This window comes from Melanaphis sacchari, unplaced genomic scaffold, assembly GCF_002803265.2.
Source record: "Melanaphis sacchari strain LSU unplaced genomic scaffold, SCAv2.0 Contig23_pilon_pilon, whole genome shotgun sequence".
Lineage (NCBI taxonomy): Eukaryota > Metazoa > Arthropoda > Insecta > Hemiptera > Aphididae > Melanaphis > Melanaphis sacchari.
Window position 1 is genome coordinate 2,587,267 of NW_020271114.1, and position 16,704 is coordinate 2,603,970.

Here is a 16,704-nt window from a genome sequence, read left to right on the forward strand (position 1 = left end):
AATATCTATATAATAACTACTTTTTTATTTTTTAAATATTCGTAAATAAGTTCAAATAAAATATTATTTTTAATTGAAAATATTTTAAACTAAAGAACATTAACTATTTTGTACAAATTCAAATAACAATTTAATATTCATATTTGTTCAATATAAACTTTATATTTAAATAATTACAGTTTCTTTAAAAATATGTTTTAAGTATAAAAATATTGTATGATGATACTTTCACAATTATAATTATTCATAGCCATAAATAATAAAAAAATTATTCCATTATTGATTAAAGTTTATAGTGATTAGTGTTATAATATAAAGTGTCAGCTACTATATTATAAAAATGAATACCTATGCTTAATCAATATATATTTTGAATTATACTCATATCATCGTTGTATTTGAATAAATAATTATAAATAAAGGCCTCAATTTCTAGGTCATAAGTCTTTACAATATAAATATATTATTTTTACTTGGTATAAGTTATTTTATTAGGATTTATGATTATGTAATTACGTTGAGTATTTTATAAAGATAAATTAATAAATTAAATGAATATTATTGTTTAATGATACAATATAACTACACACCATAAACATAAATTGAAAACTAATAACTTACATTGTTACATTATTGTTCAAAATAGTATTGAAAATTAAACTTTTAAAAGTGAATAATGATGCAGTAGATAATTTTTTATGAATATTCGATAGATTTTTCTATTTTTATAGAATTATTATTATTATTATTATTAACATTATAAAAATCATAAATTTATATACCTGCTCTATCTACATAACTAAAATAAACCATTAAACCGTCCAGTTAAATTCTTATTCTTACTCTTTACCATACCCATTTAATTATATTATGTTCTGGTAAACTACATACTGTATACATGTTATAAAATTCCGTTTCAGTCTAAACATATAGAAACTTAAATTGATTTTCTGTTTAAAATTTAATATTTAAATATCTATCTATCTATATATATAAGAACATTCTATTAAAGAATTACCGCTTATCAGGTAAAAAAAAAATATTAATTTTTAGATTACAACACCTGCACATAAGTATTTTATACATAATGTATACTAAATTAGTACATCATTAAAACTTAAAAATATCGTTATTACTTGGTTACTAGTAAATTATTAGTGTTCAGCATAGATAAAATAATTTGGATGTATTTGTGATAAACATCAATATAGTTTCACTAGTTAGTAATAACATATATAATTTATATTTATAGAGTTATCATATTTTTATTTTAAAATTAATTATTTTCTATTTTAGTGAAAAAAATTAATTATAATTGTTACAGTTACTTATAAGTTATAAGTAATTAAAAAGTAAATAATATACATATAAGCCTAGAATCATAACTTGTACATGTACTTAATTTTTAGGGGTATTATTATTATTTTTTAATTAATGAGCTTTGAAAGACGAGGAAGACGGTTATTGATTTTTATTCGTCTGTTGTTTGTAGTGTTGCTGTGCGAACGTATTCGGGGAAACTACCTACCGTTTCGAGCTAAAAGTTTCAACATTCAGACCGTAAAGGAAAGGGTGTAAAATTGGATAAGATAAAAGAAACATGAATCAACCAAAGGTTTTATAAATTTTAACGACATGCAACATTTTTGAATTTTTTCCTCATAAAAAAAATCTAACCAAAAACTGTACAAAAGTTTTTGAAGCTACAAACACCGTCGATATTTAGTAGAAGAAAGTTTATTCGTATAATTAAAAATCATATAAAATATTATATTGTAAACAAATTTAATAGTAAGATGGTAAATGAAGAACGGATTATTAATATAATAAAAACGAGAAACTGTCTCATATTATTGATGGTCTTTAATTTAGAATGATGGAAATAACATTGTAAAAGAAGTATAGTAATGACATAGTTATAACGAATGTAATAGCAAGAAAGTCCAGTGAGAAGTACTGATACCATTTAGTATTTATGATCTGAGATTTTAGATGGTGTGCGCCGTTGTGTCGTAACACGTACTCTGTCCAATAGGCCACTGTGTCTTTAGGATTGAGTGGACGATCGTGGTAACGGTGCGATAAATCCATGGCATTTTCTTTGAACCTAAAATAAAATACAAATCGTTTCTGTCAAATATTTACTTAAAATAAATATTACGTTTATTTGCATATTTTAGATAAATAAACGTTAATATATGTCTAATATTATTTAATCTAACAAAATATATTGTTTGGTATATTTTGAATTTTTTTATAACTTAAAATTGTTATAAGATTAAGGATTTTTTTTTTTTTAATGTGTTAAATATTTTAAAATAATAATAAGCCAACCACCGCGCTCGGTTATTATTTATAGACTCAATAGTTAATTGTGTACTAGTGCTATTAATTCTGTAAGGAAATGTTAAAAATATAGTTTTAATATTTATTACTTATTAATAATAAATACTTATACTATAATAATATAATACTTATTACCTATCCAAAATCCATCACAGATTATAGCGATTTTGTAAATTCTTAATACGATCACAACTTCCTCAAATAACAGATTTATTTAATTTAATTGAGTTAAAATTTGTTAAAATAACATGATTTGTATTGCTATAAATATTTTTTAATCGCGAATAGATCTAAGTCATTTTGCTCTCCGAAGTTCAGGATTCAAATAAAATATATTAATAAATAATAATTATACATGAATGTTTGCACAAAATTATTATTAATATTATTATTATTATTATTATTATTATTATGAGTGATACCTACGTAAATATTATATTTTCTATGTATACAATTGATTTCATTTGATTGAAATTATATACCTATTATTTTAACTACTAATAAATAATAAACTTTTAGATACCTAAGTAATAGTTGTAATAAAACAATATATAATATATTTTAATATTTATATCAATTGATAATAATCAGAAATTGAGTATTTAGTATTCATTATTTTGTAACCAAGAGAAATATACTGCTTATACCCTTCAGGTTACTGATAGGTAGGTATACGTTTCTTAACTTTGGGAATCCCGTAATCGAAGAGATACAGTACTCCGATTTGCTAATCGAGTGTGTATTTTCTAATTTTACAAAAAAAAATTTAGATTTTTATATGCTTATTTTTAAGTCGATGGAGATTCATAGGTATTAAATATAGCTTACTATTAATAATAATAATTATTTTGGCATAAATGTTTGTATGATAACAACATTTATATTACCTTTTATCACTTATAATCTGTTTAATCTTGTATACAAAGTCTTCTTTTGTAAAATTATTGTAGTCTACGAATAAGCCGGAACCCCAATGTTTGAATAGTTCTAAATTTCTTGGTTGATCAAAAAATACAGGAAAGCCAAGTACTGGAATGCCTGCACTAGTCGCTTCGATAACACCAGAATTACCACCATGTGTTATGAAAAGTTTTACATTTGGATGTCCTGAAATGTTAATTAAAGATTAGAAGCAATCATATTAAACACAAAGACAATATAAATAAAAACATTGAGTTTGTACACGTTAGTAAATTACAAAACATAGTAAACTAAGACCAATACAAAGTTATTTGTTATTTTCATTTTACATATACAGAACTATTTAAATGTGAAAAAAATAAAACATGACTTCCTCGATGTATCTTTTATTATTATTATTATTATCATCCAGGAAGAAAATATTTACAATCTGTATATTTAATTTCAATAAAAAGTACGTATAACAAAAAACACATATAATTAGGATGACTTGATTGAAATAGATATCCATTAATAGTACTTCAAATTTTTATTTTTTTTTTTTGATTTATTTATTTTTTTTAGACTGAAAAGTATAATCATTAAGATCTCCGGACTAAGATATCCCATATTTGGATTTATAAAGACAAGTGGCTAACGTATTAAAAGGTAATTGTGATATTATCATATCATATTATTAATATGAAGGCATTTATGTATAGTGATTGAAAAGACTAAAGGGCTTACTGATAATTGATATTTTAACTGCACCCCATAGTTAGACTGTTAGTTGTCACAGGACGGATTTTTTTTTTATACCAAGAAGGAGTTTGGTGTGAAGTGGAATATTGATTTAAGAAGGTGTCGAAGCTTGTGAAGTTTTATTTTAAAAGATTTGGTCTTATTTTTACATGGTTAGACCAAGATTAATCTTTTATCAAGGTTTATAAGTGTTTATTATTAACTAACTATTTAACTCACCTCCTTTGAACTTCGTAGTTTAAACCAAGTGACTATCGATATTTATACCTAATCTTAACAAGAGAATAGTTAGTTAGCTATTTTCACTTCACAAACCGGGTTGTTGGACTGATATAAATAAAATTTTCTAAATTATATTTTACAGGTCTTAAAAACGTATGATCCAGCGTTCATAAACTAATACAATCGAACACAATATAGTAACTTATACAAAAGTTAATTTAATAATTGGAATAGTAATGTAATATTATACAGTATACTATCACAAAAGTAAACTTGTACTTTAGGGTAATATATTTAAAATCGCAGGAGTAGGAAAGTACGATTTGAACGATTTGATTATTATGATTTATCTATAGGTAAGTTGATATATAATTGGTGAAACAATTTAAATATTGTTAAAAAAAATGTAGAAATAACTGCTAGTCTCCACTTCACAATTCAAAACTCAATTGCTGGCTATACAAATAATAAATATGTTGTGTTCTATTTATCTAAACAGATTAATTTTAAGCGATATAAATAACAAGTTAGGAATTTGTAAACTATTATAATTCATTAGAGAATAGATTATTTTTAATTTGAATTTGAGAGATGGTACCCTATACAAAGAAAATCATTTTATTGCTTACTATCATTTATTTTTATCCTCACGAGACCTATTCCACTTGTTTTGTTTCTTTAAGCAAGTTTTAAGTACCTAATTCGGAGTTCCTAATTAAATCGAATTTTTTTTTAAATTATACTAACATTATTATTTATCAGTGAAGGAGATAAAATTTTAAATTTTAAATTCCTATTAATAACTTAAAGTTAGTTAAAAAATTTTTATAAAATTTTATTGTGTACAGAAAATGATAATTAAAGTAATGGTGTAATAATGTTTAAAGATCGTATGATTTTTGTATTACAATAAAACAAAAAAGATAGTTTGATGATAAAACACCATTTCACGTATGGATTTCTATAGTCTCGACATTTAATCTTCAATAACTCATAAAAAATGTACAAACTATTTTTTAATTCCATTAAAAGAAACCTTTTGAAGAATTTTGTATTTAATGTTTAAATTTTATATGTTAAGTGTAAAGTTGGTTTAGTTAACAAGGTTTTCGTAGAATTCGAGCTGACTTGAAAACAAAGAGAAGTGATTTTATGAGATATAAAGTTGAGTTTTTTAACGAAAGAACACAGCCATTTTATGATATTTAATAAAATAATTGAGGAAAAATAACACGTAATGTTTCATTATTAACCATTACGATCGAATTATAACCATAGATCTAAGAAATAATAAGGTAGAAATAATTATTAGTGTTACATAAGGTATATTATTATGTATTATATTTTATTTTTAACGTAATACTTGTATTCCACTATTAAAACGATTTAATGATTAATATTAAATTAATCTAATGTAAAGGTAAACATAATATTTTTACATCTTTCCAAACACTGCTACCTCCATCGCTAGATATTATTATCTTAGAGAACCCCAGATAGATTCTAAGGTGCCCATAACTCACTAAATAGAATATAAGTTTAGTCTGATTAAAAAAAAAAATGTTTGTGTACATATACGTATAATACTACTTACATAAGTAATATTATGAACTAGAATATATAGGTAATAGGTACTGTCCAGATTTCCGACGCGCAATTCAAATTTATTGTAAAATCAATGCGCTTCATACACGAATGAACGCTGATAACCCTTTTTCCTCCCCTTAATGTTGTAACCATAAGAACATTTACCGGGAAAACATTTCCTATTTATGTGTTATTTATGACGGTAAAAAACTTTTATTTGAAACTTGTTCTTTTATCTCATTAAATTTATACCCACGTAAAAGCCACCCTACTATTTTTAAATAACAAAAATATACACATACATATGTGCAAGAATTTCAAAACTTTTAAAACTTTATACATTTTTTTTTTTTTACTCATACAAGAAATTTAAATGAAATGTGTAATCGTTTGTTGTTTTTGTTTTCAATGCCTTGCTTAAATGAATAATGGATGTTGTTTCCAGGAAGATAATTAGTAAATACTCAATTATATATAAAGTACAACGGTGTTCAAGTATCAACAGAAATACTATTGACTACTTGTTCAAGATAACAGTAGATAGTTATTCATAATTTATAAGGGCTTAAGACATAATTTAAGATGTTTATGTGATAACCTTAAAGCTTTATAAAGTTAATATGATAATTAATTTTTTGGTTACATAATAAAACAAACTTAAAATATAAGTTAAAAAGTATTGTAATTTATATGGCATTATTAATATAATAGAACAGGGAAAATTTTTCATAAAAAAGTTTATTTAGAGAAAAAAAATACTATGGTCCTATGTATTTAAATGTATATACATTTTGATAAAAAAAATGTATGTTGCTTAAATTATTAAAAAACCTACAGTAGATATGTATTTCAATGTAGGTAGGTAGGTATTTTATTAATACTTTGAGATTTACTATTAACATATTAATATATCCTATTAAATGTGATTAACATATTATATTTTATATTTTAAATCAATCTAAATACCAGTATTTTTTATGAAACTCTATTTATACTTTAAGAACTACTTTAAATGATTTATTACCTATTATACTAATAATAGATTGTAAGATTATAAAATTTTATTAATGTGAACGGTTATAGGTATTATATCATTTCAATCAATAACTATTCAGTCAAATTTTATGCATTTCAAGTAATTATTATTTATTGATCAAATAAAAATATTCTTACTTATAATATCATACTGAGGAAACCATTTTCTTGTGATTATGTTTTCGGGCAAATCGATAATTGGCTTATCTGACTCTAATTTCCATAAAATCTTTTGAGGTAATTCTTTGAATCCTTCTTTGAGTCCATGTTGTATATTAATTGGTAAATCTTCCATCCTGATCACGGACCCCAAACTGAAATATATTACGCCATGTTCGGAGTTGTTGATAAATTCTTCCAGATCCTATATGATCAAATTTGTAACATAAAACTGTGATTATCTTCTGAATGTTACATGAATGACTATTTTTATAAAATTATCATTATTAATTAAAATAAATTGTTAAAAATAAATTTTGTTATAGAATACTACAAAAAAAACTATCTATTTAATTTTCTATGCTTAAATATGGTATATAGCCATTATAAGTACAAAGTATCCTTGTTTGTAATTTTTATAACGTAATATTATTATCAGTGTGTTTAAATTAAATGAAGAATTTAAAGTTTTTTTTGTATATTTTTTTATATTTTTGTGGGTATTCGTTGTATTAGTTATAAAATAATAATTAGCAGAGGTTTTATAAAGTTTATCATTTTTATTGTGACCGTCATTTATAGAACTAAAAATAATTTAATTATTGTTATTTTATCATCAATAAAATATTTTAGTATTCAATTATAGATACTTTTTTCAAGTTTATCCTTCTTTCTATTTTATATTAAAAACTATCATAATGTGTAACTTTTTATTTTGTTTATTCAACATTCATAAGTTCCATTTAAAAAAATGGTACTCACTTAAGTTGTATAAACACTAAACTAATTTTACTTTACAACATATTTTTTCATTATTCTTTACTGCTCACAAAATGTTATAAAATTGGTTTTATTTAACAAATATAACTAGATGAAATTCATATCTATCATTAATTAACTACGGACACAATATGGTTATATTTATATAATTTTTTCTGAAATAAATTTGGATTAAGTCATTGAGGCTAAAGTTGGTGAGAAAAAAAAATTTCATACCTTACTTTTGAAACTGATTAAATAATAACCCTTCAATATTTATTCCAAAAGGCAATAAGTTGTAAAGCGTACATTTAAATTAAAATAATTATTTTTATTGAACATATTTATATATTTTCAAAAATGCATTAATATTATTATTTTACCAAAAATTTTATATTTTATTGTACATATTTATTTTGATAAAGAATAGTACTTGTAATAATAATATTGATATACTCAGTTTTTTTTATCACCTATTACCTATATGCCTTATGGTAACTGATATCTACAGCTAATTTTTATGATTTTCCAAAAATGCTGTATCTTTTATTTATTAACTTTTTCTTATGTTTTATATACAATATACTTTCGATTATCCGCTTTGTAGGTTATCCATGGTTTTTTACGGGACCATGTACACATAAAAAAAAATAATGTTGTTTAACATAATCCATAATTATATTATATACATTCAAAGATTCTAAGAATAAGTGTAATTGGGTTATGATAACCGATAACTCGATAACGCGGGTTGTATATATTAAGTGCATTTGATCGTTACTTAGGCCTAGTACCTACACGTGTGGTACTGCTACATTATTGCAATTTTCATTTAAATATATTGACCGATACACATACACACACACAAACACATATCCCCTTCACCATGCATTAACGCATTGCTGTCTACTGTGATAGGCGCATGTATTGAATAAAACTTCGTATTAGTCACCTGATTTCAGTTTTAACATATTTTATTACAGGGCCGGTGTTCTTATTTCACTTTTCTTAAAAATTATACAGCATTATAAGATTTATTTTTTTAATAATATAAATATTGAACTTTTGTTTCAATTTGAATTAAATTCTATTCCACGGATATCGAGAGCACATTGTAGTAATATGTACTGTACTAATATATTATAATACAGGTATAATTACGTAAAATTTTATCTTTATTGTGATATTGAAAATAAATTTAAAACACCAATCAACCACTAGGATTAGAGTTGGATAATATTGCTTTATGATATAAGTAAAGTGTATAACGTTTAAAATTATAACTTTAAGGCTACTATAAGTCCTAGAATTAATTAAATGCATTCTCACAGTGGGCAATGGTTTGGGTGGTTTCAAGTGGATGCCTCCAATTTCTTTAAAATTGGTCGCCAACGGTTTGGCCAAATCGAAGTTCGAGTGCGTGTTAAGGAACACCATTGATACATTACGGAGTAAGACTTCAGCGTGTGGCCTGCTGTCGCCGAAATATTTACGTCCCATCACCGTGGCCGCAGTGTCTATGTATTTGAAGTATGTGCAAATAATCGCATAGTCGATAAAGTTCCAAAACCGTTGGACGAACGTCTCCGGCTTTAAGTACGGCGATTGCAAGTTCGAGATGTACGATGGGTTCGACGGGCTGTCGAACGAATCCTGATACCAGGTGATCATCTGACTGGAGACGATGGCTATGTGTGGTACACCCAGGTAGTTGGCTAAGTACAAGTCACATCGAGAGCCGAGCAACTCTGTGATTACGAGGTCATAATGCCCCACATGTAGCGCGCGTTGGAGGTTTGGATGGTCGAATATTAAGTCACACGTTTTCAGATGAACGTCGTTTAGAAATTTCAGACATTCCGAAAGGGGCTTGTACACCTCGATCACCTGAAATGTGTTTTACTTCATTAAGTGTATTAGTTATTGTCGTAGTTGCTCGAAATATGGTTATTTATGGTCAAAAGATTAATTATATAAAAATATTTGTCAAGTGACATTTTTTGAAAAACCGATTTCATGATTCAGTGGAAAGTATTATGGGATAACACATTTTAGCAAAATATTAAACCAAGAATGGTTAAACCTTATACTATACGTAGCGACAATTGATAAACACGATATTAATATATGCGCGTTACCATCTATTAGACTACACGAATAATAGATTTTACGTATGTAACAAACACAATTTTTAAATACTACTTTACACATTGATTCATCCAACTCATTACTTAAAAATCAATTAACGTTTTTACATATCTATATACGAATACGCCGTGTATAGCTCCGGCCCAATAGTAACTCTTTTGCTATGATTGATTAATGGAAAAATCATCATTATTATTTAGTGTAATTACATTTTATACATATTATAGTATCATTTATTTATTTTTAGTTTATTTTGAGTGGCGAGCTATTCAATTAGAGCTAAACTTATTTAATTGCGACTTTTGACACACGTTGAACCGATGCAGGTCAACAACGTTTTTTTGGAAATTTTAATTAAGTTTGGGTATAATCGGTATTTTACGTAATTGAAGCCATATGAATACATGAAAAATTATTATTTATTGTTTTTTAATAATACTATTAACAATATATTTATAACAGTATAAATCACTTACCCAGAAATAAGCTCATTTTCTAATTACCAAACTTCATTAAAAAAGTGGAATGAAAATTTCTATAAATAGTAAAATATAGTGAATAGGTACGTATGTATAAAATAATCGTAGTCTATAGCAGACGCCAGACACAGTCGACACTCGACAATCTGCACTCAACATTCAACAAAGTAACAGACTAATCATACAAGAGTAGTCTAAACAAACTTACTGAATAGTTTAAAATATTATAAATTTTAAAATTTTTATTTAAAATTTTCAACTGTATTTATCATGCATTATTCAAAAAAAATTATGGAGCAATTTTTTACAAGTTCAGTGAATTATCTAAACAAGAAAAATGATGATTCATCAAATTCGAGTGTCGTGGTTATACCAAATGAGATTATTGACGATCCTACATCAGTTACATCTACTAATATAGGCTGCAAAATCGATCAAACGATGAAATATATAACTGATGTATTATTTTATTTTCAAAACATTATTTATTTGATGGACAATTTCACAAAGTTTTACAAGTTAATGGTAATAAATTATCAACTCAATGTAAAATATTTTCCAAAATTATATAGGTTCGTGTAGATAAATTCAACAGAAAATTTTTCAGCTACATACTAGTTGCGCACCCAAAAGATTTATACAAAAAAAGATCTAATCTGAATTGCGGCTTTAGTTTTTTTTTTTTGGGGGGGGGAGGTGTAGACTAGTTTCAACCAGAGTTTTTTGAGTTATATCTAAGTTGTAGTCTTATTTATCATACCTATATAATATTATTGGTCCTCGTTCGATAATTTAATGACAGTGAGTAATCACATAACATAGGCTTATAACATTATGACGTATTGATTTTTCTTATTTCAAGATAATAACATGAATTAAAAATATCTTTTATATATATCTACATAACAATGTATCATTTTAAATAAAATCAAAATAATATTTTTAACCTAAAAATTAACAAATAAGTTTTTACCATATTATTAATTTAAAAAAAAATAACATTTTTAACCTACCTATAGTACTTACTGACCACTACAGACAGTTCTAAGTCTGTACAAAAATGGGAAGGAAAATTTAATTTAGCATTATAATTTTATTTTTCAAAATGTTTAATTAATAAAATTTTTAAGCCACAATTCATACGTTTCCCAAAAAATGTGGGCCGCAACTAGGAAGAAATTTTTATCGCGGTACACATCTAGTTGACACCCAATTTTTTAAGTCATCTTATGATATCAACCTATACTATGTAATTATAAATATATTTCTTATTAAATACTAGTGATGTAACAAAAACTTGCTCATTAGTTATTTAATAAAATAAATTTACCTGTTTTAGTACAAGCATTCATCAATATTGACAAAATTACAATTGAGCGAAGAAAAAAAAAATCAAATATTACTATTTCTGCTTCAAGTGAGTAAATTTTTAAATTAATTGAATCTTTTTACTAACTTTGTAATAGGTAATTAATAATCTATTTATGTTTTTAGATAAAAGATTATGACATCATAACACCATCAAATCGGCAGTCACAAATACAATTATTACAATTGTGCCAGTCAATGCAAATATCTAAGAATAAGGTAAGTTTATTAATATATTATTTGGTACATATTTATAAATCACTGAAAAACTTATTCTTTTAATAAAGTCAATGACGTAATTTAGTAGTTTTTAATATTCATATTATATTTTTATGATAAGTAGGTACTGTATTACAATTGTAAATTATACAACATAAGTATGTATAAATAAGAAACTAAGTATATAATTTTTTGATATTAAATAATATACTGCATTACCTACATAATTATATTTAATAACCAGAGAATACATTTATATTATAGAACCTTAAATTAATATTTTTATACTCTTAAACAGTTAAAGGGTTACTAAATGAGTGATTTTAATAAGTCGAAGTTGATTAAAGACAATAAATATGTTAATTTGTAAGAGATTTTCTAGCTAGATATTTTAGTTTTAATACTTTTGTTTATAACTTACAAAATATTTCTGAATTCAATGATTTTAATTTTTAATATACACAAGTAAAAGTTCAAGAAATAACCCGACATAACTTACTACTATTATTACTACATCTCTACATGTATTATAACTATTATTATTTATATAAATTATGCCTATTGCCTATTAATATAAAATAATATGCGCGTATCGATGAAAAGTTTTTAGCCCCCGATACGATTAATAGTTTTTAAATTAAAACAAAATAACTAAAATTGTCAGAAAAAGTCTTAATTTTTTGATTAAACATCCAATTTTGTAAAATTTAAAATTTTGAAAGTCTATAAAAAAAATAAAAATATATCCATTGTTACTTTACATATTTTTAGACCGTTAGATCCGCTGAAAGAATTATAAGTAATTTATAACTAATAGACAATCTATTTGAGGAACCGGGAACGTCTGTAATTGAAGTTGTTAGCGATTACATAAATATTGATAACATTTGTATATATAAATAGGTAATATACAACAAATATATATATTTTAAAGTATTTTACTTTATTATATAACCTAAATATATGGTTAAAATTTTCTATCCATAATTCTAACTTCCTAATTCCTAAGAGTTTGTTGTATCTGTATGTGTTACCTCCATCCAATTATCGCACAACATCCACAATTTTAGGTTCAAAATAATATATTTTATTCTACTATTTTTTATAATAGATTTATTCGATTGATTATCCTTATCACTTATCAATTTTAAAGATAAGTATATTATTTAAAGCTTCTTTAGTCACCAAGAGCTTTTTTTTTTAAGTTTTAATTTTAAAACAAATTATGGTTATTTTAAAACTAACTTTTTTTAATTTTAGAATACTCATAACTTTAACCTTTATTTTAAATTAAAATACAAAAAAAACCTAACAGATTAATATAGACTATTTTGAATTTAAAATGTGGTATTTCAAGAGTTAATAAGACAGTGATGGCATATGCGGATACAACGTCCTCATAAAACATTTTTATACAAATAATTATGAATTTTAAAATACACAGTACACAGTTTAGTAATGTTTAATGTTTAAACCTTAAGATCTCTCTCATATAATAATGGGTCTAGGAACGATTCTATGAGGAACATAGAATTAAATCCTAAAGCTTTATGCCATAAAATATATCAAATAAACAAAAAAAAAAAAAAAAAAATTAAAAATTAGAAAGATCATACGAGTAGGTACTATGATTTACAACTTACTAAACACATTTATTTACGTAATAATTGATTAATATATACACAATAATATGTTATAATGTTCAATATTCAACCATTTACTATTATTTAAAATATGCCTTAGTTTCTAGTGATATTATGTGGTTATTTTAAACCTATGCAGTTTATAAAAACTATTTAATACACTAACCTGATACATATATTTATACAATTACAAAGGTATTATAATTAAGCACAAATAATATTTTCAAATCGTTTTTACCGTTTTCCAAGATGATCCTATTGCTAGCGGTACAAGTTTAGATATGTCAATTTCAGTGTAATTTTCATGTGGTATTTTTCTTAAAAATGGCGTCACTACTGTAATAGAGTGGCCCCGATTTAATAGTACTTCCAGTACAGAGCTCATAACATTCCAGTGACTGGCTCCAGCTATTGGCGTGAAGGCTAAGATTTTTGCGGCATTTATCGTGTATGTAGTTATTAGTCCGATAAATATCCAAAGTAAACATTTCGTGTTCATCTAAAACCACAGGCATACAAATTAGCATATTAATCAAAACAATAATTAAGCAATAGTTTTTAATAAAAAGTAAAAACATTTATATTATTGTTAGATATAATATAATTTTATTGTTTTAAGCAAATTATCTTTCATAACTATGAACTGATATTTTATTGTTTTAATTTATATAATTAAAATAATTTAATGGTTGTAATATTTATTTTATTTTTATAGAAGTCGGTCATATTATTTTCGATACTGTTAGAAAATATTAAATATTGTAGTATAATCCATTTCACACAAACAACAGTTTTATTTGAATTACTAAAATGCTTGTGTTTTTATTACTTTTTTATATATAGTAAATATTGAGTCGATTTTGTCTTGAAAATTTTTGAAAATTAAAATATTACCTATAATTTTTGTCTCAGTGAAAATTGACATTATAATCTACGTACGTTAATGTTTTATTTTTAATGAATTAATTATGCGGCTGTTTATAGTTATGTGATTTAGCTAAAACTGACCTTAGTGTATTATCAGAGAACTGTAAAGTAGAAAAATATAATTTATTAATTCATCTAATTAATGCTTTCGATTAATTTGTAATCTTATTATACTCCATGCGTGCGAGAATCGCTCACGAAAATATTGCACTAAATGGCCGCACACAACTCAAGAACGATTATAGTACCGGTTTCAATATAGACCCCCACCACTAAAAATACCTCTCTGATCTAGAAGTAAATTGATCATGGTATTAGTCATGCTGTCGAATTAATACAAAACGGTAGGGATAAAAGTTCAGAACCTATTCAAATAGCTGTATTCTGAAACGTATGTAGGAACAGCAACACCAAAACAAAAAAACAAAAAAAGATTCGATTAAAATTATTTATTTTACAATCTGAATTTTGGCTTCTATAATTATAAATTATAATTATTAAACGAAAACCTATTCATATAAATATTATTGATGAACTATTTTAAATTTTTATCTTTATTTCATGATTTTAGTTTCTCTACTATTTTTATAACGTATAATAGTATTGATAGCACCTATTTCACGTGTTATTATTAATATATGTTATAGTTCGCTTATTTAATAGCATCTAGTATGTATTTACATTTATTGTATTTTATACATCAGTGATTCCTAACCTTTTTATTATAGAGGTCTATAAAATTACTCTATTGAATTTGAGTAGGCGACACTACGAAAAAAAATTAATGATAAAAATAGGTGGGAATGTGGGTACCATTTTGCTGTTCAATAGGTGTATAGTGGGTCAGTGTATCATTGTATATAAAAAGCTACTCTGAACAGAGACGGTCTGTGAGTTAAAAATATCACTAAGTATATTTTATGTAATAATTTTTGATATTGCTCTTAAAGTAAATTATTTAACAATTCGTAAATCGTAATACAATAGGTTGAAATAATTTTTGTTAAAAATATTTCATTTGAAAATGTTTTAGTTAGTAACTTTAATTATATACGTACAATTTCAATATCTCAATAAATATTTTTTTTAAATTACAACAAAAATACGAATATCGTAATTATTCATAATTTGAATACATAATTTCGTGTAAATTTGTTCTTAAATTTCTATAAAAAAAATAGTGTTTTTATACATTTTTTAGATTATTTGGTTTCAGTATAAACTACTTATGAGGAACTTTGTACTACATTTTCAAGTCTAAGCTATAGAAATTTCATATTTTATAAAGTTTTAACTGTAAAACAATTTTCAAATTTCTATCATTTTGATGAATTTTGTCAACATTGTAACTTAACCTAACCTAACCTATGTATATATATAAGTATATATACATAAATTTTTCCTAATGTAAGTTTTGTGCTAAATTATCAAGTTTTTTGATTGAACGAAAACGTATTTATTAACACTCATTGAAATTAAAATTAAAAAAAATTGAAAATTTTATCATGTCTACAAAATGAACATTTAAAAATTTGGCCAAAAATTCAAATATTTATGGTTATTAGTTATTTTACGAATTAATATGATACAATGTCGTAAAAAATTGAAGGATTATAAAAGAATATTTTTTTGAAAATGAGAAAATTTTAAATGTCTATAAATATCTCAAAAAGATTCAAAATATTTATAAAATTATACTATGTATAGGAAATTATTAAACAAATATTTAGTAATAATTTCACGTATCTACAGTTATTGATTATAGATTTACAATAGAACAAAAAAAAAAAAAATTAGTTTTTTCATAAACTTGATTTGCGTAAAAATTTCCTGTTTTTTTTTTATTTTTATTTTTTTTCTGATTATTTTGAAAAATACTGGGAATTTTTTAATTAGATCTTACAAAAGTACAAATTATATCTTATTTTCTATCCAAAACCACCATCAAACTTTAAAATCGAAGAATTTTGTTAACTACTTAATACTTATAGTGTACATGATGTCAAAATTTAAGCAGATAAAATTTGTTTTATCATCACTCAACTTTTTTTTTCTTCATATTTAAACATGTATTACATGTATAAATGGTGCATTTATGAGATTGAAGGTTTATCTAAGTTGGAAATAGCTATTGCCGTGCATAAATATAA

The 16,704-nt window shown here is 24.3% G+C and overlaps 1 protein-coding gene across 2 annotated transcripts; it reads right to left on the reverse strand.

Annotated features, from left to right (window-relative positions):
* Positions 1–1,841: 1,841 nt before the first annotated feature.
* On the reverse strand, positions 1,842–14,764 carry LOC112594825 (UDP-glucuronosyltransferase 2A2-like). 2 transcript variants are annotated; one of them, XM_025339840.1, is made up of 6 exons: positions 14,636–14,764; positions 13,866–14,126; positions 9,100–9,657; positions 6,991–7,216; positions 3,234–3,453; positions 1,842–2,107 (listed from the first exon to the last, which is right to left on the reverse strand). In XM_025339840.1, the coding sequence occupies exons 2-6, from the start codon at positions 14,124–14,126 to the stop codon at positions 1,864–1,866; spliced, it is 1,509 nt and encodes a 502-aa protein (XP_025195625.1). In that variant the 5' UTR covers positions 14,636–14,764; the 3' UTR covers positions 1,842–1,863. The 2 variants fall into 2 exon arrangements, with proteins under 2 accessions (XP_025195625.1, XP_025195627.1); XM_025339842.1 differs by lacking the exon at positions 14,636–14,764 and adding an exon at positions 14,522–14,593.
* Between the last annotated feature and the right edge of the window lie 1,940 nt (positions 14,765–16,704).